Here is a 10,422-nt window from a genome sequence, read left to right on the forward strand (position 1 = left end):
CTAGCGTTCGTTTTCCGCCGGCGCTGGCGCTTCCTGTTCTTGCTCATCGACGTGGACGCGCTATTCTTGCGTGGAGACGCCGACTCACGACCTAGTCGCTGACTCGCCAACGAACCGCACACCGGCACACCGCCGTGGTGCCACGACGGCGCGAGCTGCAACTGCATGCAAGGACGGCGAACAGCAAATGCGATCACAGTAAGCAACCCCAACATGTCAATACCCATGACCGGTTAGTATTTTCCAATTTCCAATTTTTTACTTGGACCTCTGGAAGCTAACGCCAGGGACATTACCGAAGCCTATTTTTTCTTATTTGTTTAATTGTTTTGTGTATGCGCTTTACTTGTACAGAGGTAGGGTTATAAAGTTCTAATTCAATGTATTTATTTAGATACTTATTAGATGTTGCCTAAGAAGCATTTGTCGGGCGCTCAGAAAAGTAAAATATTGGGAAGAATGTTTTGGACCACATTGATCTTTATATTGTTCTTAAAGATTTTGCATCAATAAATGCCTAAAGACAGTTTTTTACAAGGCACTGAAGCATTATATTTTTATTTGAGGTAATCATAACAATTATTGTTCTTTTAATTTTCTTGTTGTACTATCGTTATCTTTTATACAAACTAAGTATATGCTACAAATTAACTTTTATTATTTGGTCTTTACATAGTTCAATGGGTCCTTATCGTCTTGCTTGCCCAAAGGCCCTTAAAATTGTAGAGCCAGACCTGGAAAGGAGATCGTTAGGCCTGCCTGGGTCCGGTGGTGGTGTTGGGCTTGCTTTTGAGCAGACGTGTAAACTTTCATTACATACGGGTGGCTCGTTGAGTTTGCCGCCCGGGTAAATGTTAATTTACACAATGGCGATCCTGAGACGCCCGCCTGGTTAAAACTGTTTACCCAAGCGGCTCCCCATCCCTAATAAAATTAACACGGACTGTGCAATCTTTCGCCGGCCTGATAAAAGTTTTGCCTTTCGCCTGTACAAATCTTCTTTCACTAGTGTTAATACGTACTGTACCTTTGTTTTTTCGCCTGCAAAAATCTTGGCCTCCAGCTTTTAGGTGACATGTCAAATTTTTTTTTATAAATTGCAATTAACCATCCGGCCTATTGACGTTGGCTCTCAACTCTGGTCCACCCACGCATCCAAAGATTCCAAACAAAATCCTAGACAATTATTTTCTGCACCCTAATTAATTGCTAAACCCAAATGGTGGTGACAGGTCCCTCTCGTGCTGATACCCAAAGCCTAAAGTTGCTTTTCATCTACTCTTGTCTTTTAGCGCCGCCGCCCCCCCCCCCCCCCCCCCCCCCCCCCCCCCCCCCCGACGATGCCGTGATAATTTACGCGCCAAATCACCGATTATATAAGCCGAGGGCATAGAAGCAACAGTAAACATACACAGCCACAACGGCAACCATTACAGAGAGCTAGCTAGCTTGATTAGGTGAGTAGGGGCTGCAGTGCGCATTCATGGCGTTATCTGTGGAGAAGTGGGTAGGGTTCGGGTCGGCCATGGCTGGCTTGGGCTTGCTTTGGTCGAGGATGCCGGAGCACGTCCATGATGAGGCTAGGCACATCATCAGTAGCTTGGTTCCCATGGTGATGTCCTACTTCAACCCCTATGAGCAGATCACCATCTCCGAGTACGGTGAAGAGCGGTTCCGTCGGAACAAAATGTTCGACGCCGTCTCCACCTACCTGAGAAGGGCGTGCTTGGATCATGCAAGCAAGCTCAAGGCCGAGCTCGGCAACAACAGCAAGGACGACCCGCTTATCAGTCTGGACGAGAACCAGGAGGTCGTCGACAACTTCGACGGAGCCCGCATGTGGTGGAGGCTGTGCCCCAAATCCGCCAAGAACAAGGGGGCCACCGTCATCAGCTTGTATCCTGGGGATTCCGACGACGAGCCTCGGTGCTACAGGCTGGTGTTTCACAAGCGCCACCGCAAACTTGTGCTCGACTCCTACCTGCCCAGCGCCGTCCGGCAGTGGCGCGAGCTAATCGCCACGAAACGGCAGAGGCTACTGTTCACCAACCACTCCCAAGATGGGAAGAGCAAGTGGATCAATGTCCCGTACAATCCCGCGGCGACGTTCGACATGATCGCCATGGACCACAGCAAGAAGGTCGAGATCATGGAGGATCTCACGGCATTCCGTGAGGCGAAGGAGTACCACTCCAAGGTCGGCAAGGCGTGGAAGCGGGGATACCTCCTGCATGGGCCGCCGGGCACAGGCAAGTCCACCATGATCGGGGCTATGGCCAACTTCCTCGAGTATGATGTCTACGACCTCGACCTAACATCCATCAAGGACAACGCCGAGCTGCGGAAGCTCTTCCTTGATACGACGGACAGATCCATCATCGTTGTCGAGGACATCGACGCGATCGAGGTCGAACTCACCACCAAGCGCAAGGGCAAGGAGGCAGCCGAAGAGAACGACGACAAGCACCTGGTGATAGAGGTGTCCGACAAGAATAACAATGGCAAAGTGACGCTGTCGGGGCTGCTCGGCTTCGTCGACGGGCTGTGGTCGGCCTGTGGCAACGAGCGGATCTTCGTGTTCACCACGAACCACGTTGACCGGCTCGACCCGGCGCTGATCCGGCGGGGTAGGATGGACAGGCACATTGAGATGTCCTACTGCCGGTTCGAGGCCTTCAAGATGCTCGCTAAGAGCTATCTAGACATCACTGAGCATTCACTATTCGGTGAAATCGGGCAACTGCTTGATGAGATCGACACAACTCCGGCAGACGTGGCTGATAACCTCATGCCGCGGGGCAAGAGGAACGGTGAAATCGATCGATTGCTCGATGAGATGAATGGGGCACCGGCAGACGTGGCCGGTAACCTCATGCTGCGGGTCAAGAGGAGGAGAGAAGCAGATGACTGCTTGGCAGGTTTAGTGGAAACATTGAAGAAGGCTAAGATGAAATCTGCAGCACCTCCTATGGATTCAATGGAAGAGGCGAAAGAGGAATAACCTAACGCACAAGAAAGTTATACACTAAGGGTTGCTAGATCTTTGTCTTGTGCTATTTTACATAATTTTCGTGTTTGTTAGTCACTTAAAGCTTGGATACGTCATAACCTCAACTGCTACTTATGTTCTGTAGAATTTGTCTTGTCAACCTTTCAAACTTTGATAAATAATATGTTTGCCATTTATATATAAAATTGTCATTGGATTTATCATGAATTCTTTTATAGTACTATCACTAGAAAGGCGCGCGGCGTTGCCGCGCAGTGCCTGTGTTATGTCGAAGTATTATAGCTGATAAAAAAATTATTTCATGTACGGAGTAATAATAATTGTACGTAGACAGATGTATGTTTTTTTAAGCGACGTTGGTAAGACAAATCCTTGGTTTGCAAGAAAACATACGTGAAAAGATTATAGGTGGAAATTATGTGTAGTAATATGGAGCGACCTTCGTAGATACGTGAATATATACAAATGTTAGTGTATGTATTTAAATTACCTGTTTAGCCCTAGAATAATGGATGTTATTGATATGTATTGTGTTAGTCATATAAGCAATTTTTATATGAAGTATAGAATTTGCAAAAAAAATTGAATTTTTGTAAATGGGCAACAACGTTCATAGATGTGGTTATTTAAGAGTATAATCACATGCATCGATTTTAACCGGTGGAAATAAACCTTTGATTGATTTGGTTTCTCAAATATTATTATACAGATGCCAAATAAAATTTGGAGCATGATTATCTGGAAGTAAATGATAAAATTACTTCAATATGTGAAATGGATATAGATGGACAAACTGAATCGTTAATGTTGAATATTTGAAGTTGCACTAATGTGTACGATATTATATATCTATTGCATAGATCTCGTTATGAGATACAAAACAGAACTTGTTTTTATTTTATTTTATGAATTTTGTATGTTTTCATATAGATTTTATAACTTTTATTAGCGGATTAAACATGAAAGTAAAAGGAAAACCTAATAGGACAAACATTTTGCACTTAGGCCCCTATACTTTTCCTTATTCTCAATGTGCTATGATGTACAGTTAACAACTGTTTATATGTGTCAGGAGATTTTGCATTGGGAACCCTGAAAAAGCTTCTATTCTCCTTTCCTCACCCAGGAGCGCTCAGCAGAGCAGAGCACGCACGTAGGGTGCTGACGCCGGCGTCGATCCAGATGGGGACGTCCTCAGCGCCGATGCCTGGTCTGCCGGTGAGCTGCGCTGGTCCCGCACGGACACCGGGGCCAGCCGTGCCTCGGCCGGAGACGGCCCGTGGCCTGCTGGCCACGAGCACAGGTCTGGCTGCAGCGGCACAGCTCGGTTGCGACCGCGGCACGGCAGCCGGGGATAGCCGGGAACGCCGCGGCTGCGGCGCAGCCGTCGCCCGCACCCTGCTCGTGCTGGGCTCGCTGGCCACCCACCTGCTTTACCAGGGCTCGATCTAGGCCGTTGATGCGCCCAATTCGACGGCCTGGAACGGCGAGCGACGTGGCCACTCTCGTTGGCTCGCTTTTGGTGTGTGATTTGTATTAAGAGATTTCGTCGTTATACATAATCCAAATTGTAAAAAAAATTAAACTAGTTGAAGTCATATCTTCACTACTGGAAACCAACAATTTCCTATCGATAAAAAACCGACAGAAAAAAGCAAAAAACCGACAAGCAAAACCAAAAGTAAATTTTCAGTCGGTAAAACAACAGGAAAATTTCAACAGAACTAAAGCGACAGGGAAATAACCTTTTCCTGTCGGTTGTGCTATTTTACTGTCGGTTTGATATTTTTCTTGTCGGTGGGGCGTCGACAGGGAAATTGTGGGTCGTCAAGTCTAGGATTTTATTTCTGTCGATAAATGACGACAGGAAAAATATGTGTGTACGGACAGGAATAAAATTTGCTGTCGATGTTGGACCGCCAGAAAAATAACCTCGTACCGACAGGAAATTCTGGTTTTTCTGTTGACTTAACTGCGACAGGAGAATTACAGTTTTCCTGTCATCCTCTCCCGACAGTATAATTATAACGTACCGACAGGAAATAATTACAGTCACCAAGCCATAGAAGCACCTCATTTATTTATAATTTCGTACGATATTCATGATAACAGTATAGGCACAAACATTACATCTAATTCTATAAGGTTTTCAACTATATCACACATATATTACATCAATTTGTCATCATCCACATGCCATACATATAGATTAGATGCCCACGGTTGGCATCAACAGCCACAAATTAAGATGTCCATAGGTCTTGCATCCATAGCTACATAATTAAGATGTCCATAGGTCTTGCATCCACAGCTACATAAATAATAATTTCACAAAAGCATCAACTAGTTGATTGTCTTTCCCAAAAACTGGCATCAACTTGTTGGCTGCACCTTTACTATCTAAAGGTTAGAAGTGACAACTACCAACAACTTCTACAAACACAAAATGGCATTATCTGTTTGTGATGACTGATGACTCCCACCTTCATGCATGGTTTCAGTTCAGTGTTTCCAATGCAGCTCTATATGCGGTATTGAGATTGTCTTCATCGTGGCCATATGTGGCATTGTCATCATTGGTCGATTCCGAGCCAACATGAGAAGAACCAGTGGTCTATACATATATCAAGAGAAATATTAGTTAGATTGCTACAGGTAGTAGTAGTAATCTTCCAGATGCTAACAACAGCCAGTAGGTAAACACATTCTAGAACAGTGCTACCTATTTTTAGGGAATCAGATATATGAAAATTAGGCCTTAGTCCTGCACTCTCTCCATGAGTAGATCTGAATGTCTGTGCTTGCTTAGTTGCTTTCCTAGAGTTTTTTGTTGTGCTTCTCCATTTTCAGATATGTGCTCACTTACTGATTGAAATTGAGTCTAGCTAGTTAGCCTTTCCTGCTGTACATTGATTTTCAGTTATGTCAGCTTCTTTGTTGGATGCCATTCACGACTAGATGCCTGCTGCCTGGTTAGCTTTGGCCTTTGGGGCATGTCTGGACACGTGCAAATGGGATAAATAACTAGTTAGCTTGTGAATTGGGAATTAGGAACACTTTCTGCTGAGTACCTTAGTAATTGTTTTATTCAGACAAGTGCAACTAAAGGAGATGGCTGTATTAAAAAATTTCATGGTGATTGCATCTGCTTAGAACTGGACATGGAGTATCTCACACATCAAGATTGCATCTGTTGCTCCTTTCTGATAGAATAGAATGCAATGATAAATACTAAATAGTTATAAATGGATTGTTAAATAAATGGCTGCCTAGTATATTGTAGTTTGCTCAACAAATTATTTGTAGTTTCTTATTAAATAGTTGTCTAAAGTTTGCTCATTAAATTATTTGTAGTTGCAGGATGTCATCTGTTGTATCTAATCCTTCTGGTTCCACTAGCTGAGTTCTTGCTTTTGCTGCTTTTGGCGAATGGTTTCGCAAGTGCAGACGGACAAGGCCTCCATGCTGGATGATGCCATTGAGGACCTGAAGCAGCTTCAGCTCCAGGTGCAGGTGACCAAACTTACACCGCCCTGCTTGTTTGCTAGTACTAATTACCTACAGTTTGGGATATGCTGGACTGCCTGGTAGTAACCAACAGCCTGGGATATGTAACTGCATAGGCTAAATGATTAACAGTTGACATGGCCATATCCGCATGTCAAGTAGCTGAATGTTCTGCGGAACAGTCGAACTATGAATGCCAAGAAGTTAGATACTCGTAACTGCGGTTAATATATTATATCTATTCTCTATCAAGCCATGATTCTATATTCTTGCAGAGTTCTTGCCTTGCAGCTTGCCATTTGCTCCATTATAAGTTCTAACTGTGAATTTCTTGCATTCTGTGCTTTTAATGTCTAACTCTGAATATCTTGGTTTCATTTTAGGTGTGGCTTTTAACCAGATAAACAATGTAGAGTTCGATCAAGTTATAGAAGCAGCTGGCAGATTTGGCCCTGGTGGAAAGAAACCAAACCAGCACCAGTTGAGAGAGAAATTATTGTTTGAGGAAGTTGAGGAGACAAAGAAGATGATGAAGGCACATGAAGAGGAATGGGCTAAGAATGGTTGCTCAATCATGACAGATGCATGGACTGACCGAAAAAGGAGAAGTATCATGAATATGTGTATGCACTGCACCATTGGCTCAAGCTTTCTTGAATCAAAGGAAACCACAGAAGAGTCACACACTGGACAGCTTATTTTTGAGTATGTGGATGGCTGTATTGAGAGAGAGTAGGTGCTGAAAATGTAGTCCAAGTTGTCACAGATAATGCTTCAAACAATATGGCAGCAAAGGATTTACTTTTTGTGAAGAGGCCAAACATATTTTGGACATCATGTGCAACTCACACCCTGAATTTGATGCTTGAAGGAATTGGGAAGATGAAGAAGTTCAAGGGCTACATTGATCAAGCTAAGTCACTGACCATCTTTATCTACGCACACCATAGAACCTTGGCTTTGATGAGGAAATATACAAAGAAGAGAGATATTGTGAGGCCTGGTGTAACTAGATTTGCTTCCAATTTCCTAACTTTGCAAAGCTTGTATGAGAAGAAGGAGCAAATATGGGCAATGTCTCAATGTGATGAATGGGACAAATTCTTAGGTTTGAGCCACATCAAGAAGAATAGCAAAGGTGACCTAGCTACTTCCACAATGACAAAACCTACCTTTTGGAGTGGGGTTGAAGAGGATGGTGAGCCTGTTTCTGGGCTGACATGGAAATTAATTGAAGAAGCTTGTGGGGTTGAGGAATGTGGGAAACTTCATCGAAGTGCAAGGCTAGCCCAAATGAGAGATGTTAGTGATATCAACTGAGTCCCGGTCCATGGGAACTGAACCAATGCAAATATCTACCTTACCATTAGTACTCAATTAATTCAATTTAAGTCCAGACACAAGAATCAAGATGAGGCCACTTCCTCACTGGTGGACTGCATGTTGCCATTTTGAATACCACATCAAAATTATAGCCATTTTATAGAAAAGATAATAAGTTAGGCTAGCTGTACTCACAATTGCTTGTGCCGCTGCTACAAGTTGTGAAGATGCCTCTGGAATCTCCTGTCCCAGTCCTAAGCATCGACAAAGTGCCTATAGTGAAGACATTAAATATTTTAGATTTTGAAAAATGGTTTGCTTGTAGCAAAAAACTATCAACACACATACTTACCATTGTCAGATCTATAGCAACTTTGCCTTGCTGCATCGCACTATCCTTCTCTTTATGTAGCCTTGCATTTTCTCAACGTAGTTCTGCATTTTCTTGGGCCAACACTTTCATTGAAACTAAATTTGATTGACTCACATTATTCTCCTTCGCAGCTGCTCTGACATCAGCTGCCCTAACAGCGCCATATCCTATAGCAAAGCGCCCATGGGTGGACAAACCACCCGACACGTCGTACAACACCTTTGCATTCAACTGTTGCTCATGTTTGGGCCCTTGCCCTTGTTCCACCTCTTCCCATATCCTCATGCTCTTCATGGTCCCCATCGGTTTCATGTTCTTCATGCTCCTGTGTAACCTTCTTAACCCCTGCTATATAGTCATCCTACAAGCAATTCCAAGTAATCATGTTGTGATGCTACCAGGGTACTAGCTTAATCTAAAAACATGACAAACAAATAATCATGTTGTGATGCTACCAGGGTACTAGCTTAATCTAAAAACAAGAAATTTAATTGTCCTTTAACCATGACAAACAAATAGGCACTTCAAGCATTGCTGACAGTGAGACTGTGGAACAACTAAATATTTAAAAGTGGCATGCTTTCATGTTACATGAAGAGACGAACAGGATACAACTGTAACTTAAAGGTTAAAGTTTAGCTTCATTTCTAAAACAAACTTAGTAGATATCAGGTACAATACCTTTTTACACACATGGCTAACACATAGAACAAGTGAACAATGCAGCAAGTAATACCATAAGCACTATTTCTTAAGAGGTTTGGTCCTCGGCTAGAACCCAAGGCTTCAGTGACATTTCATAACCAAGATCAGGAGAAGCTCAACATAAATCACTAGTCATGTATCCATTTCAGGCTATCATGGTTGGATTTCAAGAACTAAAATTTTGTAGAAACTAAACGATTAATGTATGTTTTCATAGCTAGACTTAGATTTACATACCATGCGTTGTTGTGCTTTGTTGCTACTGATCGGACCACAATTACCACTGCTATCCACATTTTTCATGCCAGATTTCATTGCAGCAAATGCATTAATAGGGGTTCCCTTATGTTGTCCAAACCTATGTGCCTACAAATACAAATAGTTAATGAGCAGCATCAAAATAGACATGTTTACATTTGTATGCAAATATTAAGTCAAAGATACACATACACATAACATACCAGAACTTGTTGTGTCTCTGTGAAGGGTCTAGACCCTCCATGGTTTTGAGCAATATCATCAGAACTGAAGCGACATTCCTATCCTATCTTCCATTTTGTCTTGAACTCCTCTGAGCACCAATAGTGACATAGAACCGGCCACACAGCATCATTGAACTAGTCCAGCCTGACCACCTTGTATTGTTCATATTCAAGCTCAATTGTGCGGGCTAGTGTATCATCTAAACTTTCACCCCTTTTCTGTAGTATGCCTTTACACAATCCACACGGGCTTGATACATGATGTCCCTCACCTTTTTCTTCAAATAGTTGTCAAGAACACGATCCACCTCTGCTTGATCTTCTTCGTTAACTTGGAACAACCGCTGCATGTGTACCAAGAAATTTTAGTTAACAATATGAAATGAAAATATGCTCTCTACATTTATATGACAAAAGAAACATGAATTGTGAAGACTGGTTAAGAAATTCAAGTTCTTATCTACAATGTATTAACAGTAGAATGAAGTCCAACATAGTTGTGACACATGAAAATGAACCTAACTAACAACAAAACATGCCTCTTACCCAAAATTCATAGAGCACACATTCCCCATTTGTCATGCCTTCTTTGTTCACACTACCCAGAAAATAATTAGGCCAGTCCAGAGCTGGTCGCTCCCTGATCAGTACACCATCCTCATCCTTTTCTTGAGCAAACCTAGGTACTCTCTCTTGAGAATGACACCGAGTTGAGTAGTGTATCTGTAAGGGGGCTTGCAGTTGTAGTTGACATAACCAAATTGCATGTACATAAATGACAGATGCTTTTATAAACAACTAAAAATGGAAACCTAACAGTATGAATTAGTTGGTAATTTACTCACGAGTCACCACTTGGATAAAGAGCCACCTGGCTAGATGGTGGAACTGGTTTTAATTTGGTTCTAGTCCCCGACTTCCTTCCTCATTTTTAGGAGGCTCTACTTAGGAGGGGCAGCAGGTCTAGTCCTTTGTGAGGATCCATTAGTAGTGGCTGTTCCTTGAGATGCACTTGTTTGGGT

At 42.9% G+C, this 10,422-nt stretch overlaps 1 protein-coding gene, 1 long non-coding RNA gene and 1 pseudogene across 2 annotated transcripts; 1 reads left to right on the forward strand and 2 right to left on the reverse strand.

Moving 5' to 3' along the window:
* Window positions 1–1,365: 1,365 nt before the first annotated feature.
* Window positions 1,366–3,018, forward strand: LOC136485452 (AAA-ATPase At3g28580-like). Its single transcript, XM_066482327.1, has one exon. It carries the CDS (start codon window positions 1,484–1,486, stop codon window positions 2,999–3,001), a length of 1,518 nt encoding a protein of 505 aa, XP_066338424.1. The 5' UTR covers window positions 1,366–1,483; the 3' UTR covers window positions 3,002–3,018.
* A 2,489-nt stretch (window positions 3,019–5,507) lies between these two features.
* Window positions 5,508–8,516, reverse strand: LOC136489392 (uncharacterized; annotated as a pseudogene).
* A 638-nt stretch (window positions 8,517–9,154) lies between these two features.
* On the reverse strand, window positions 9,155–10,032 carry LOC136486365 (uncharacterized). The gene is made up of 3 exons (XR_010766782.1): window positions 9,947–10,032; window positions 9,380–9,744; window positions 9,155–9,284 (listed from the first exon to the last, which is right to left on the reverse strand). It is a non-coding gene; the product is annotated as an uncharacterized lncRNA (long non-coding RNA).
* Between the last annotated feature and the right edge of the window lie 390 nt (window positions 10,033–10,422).

This window comes from Miscanthus floridulus, chromosome 10 (genome assembly GCF_019320115.1).
Source record: "Miscanthus floridulus cultivar M001 chromosome 10, ASM1932011v1, whole genome shotgun sequence".
Classification (NCBI taxonomy): domain Eukaryota; kingdom Viridiplantae; phylum Streptophyta; class Magnoliopsida; order Poales; family Poaceae; genus Miscanthus; species Miscanthus floridulus.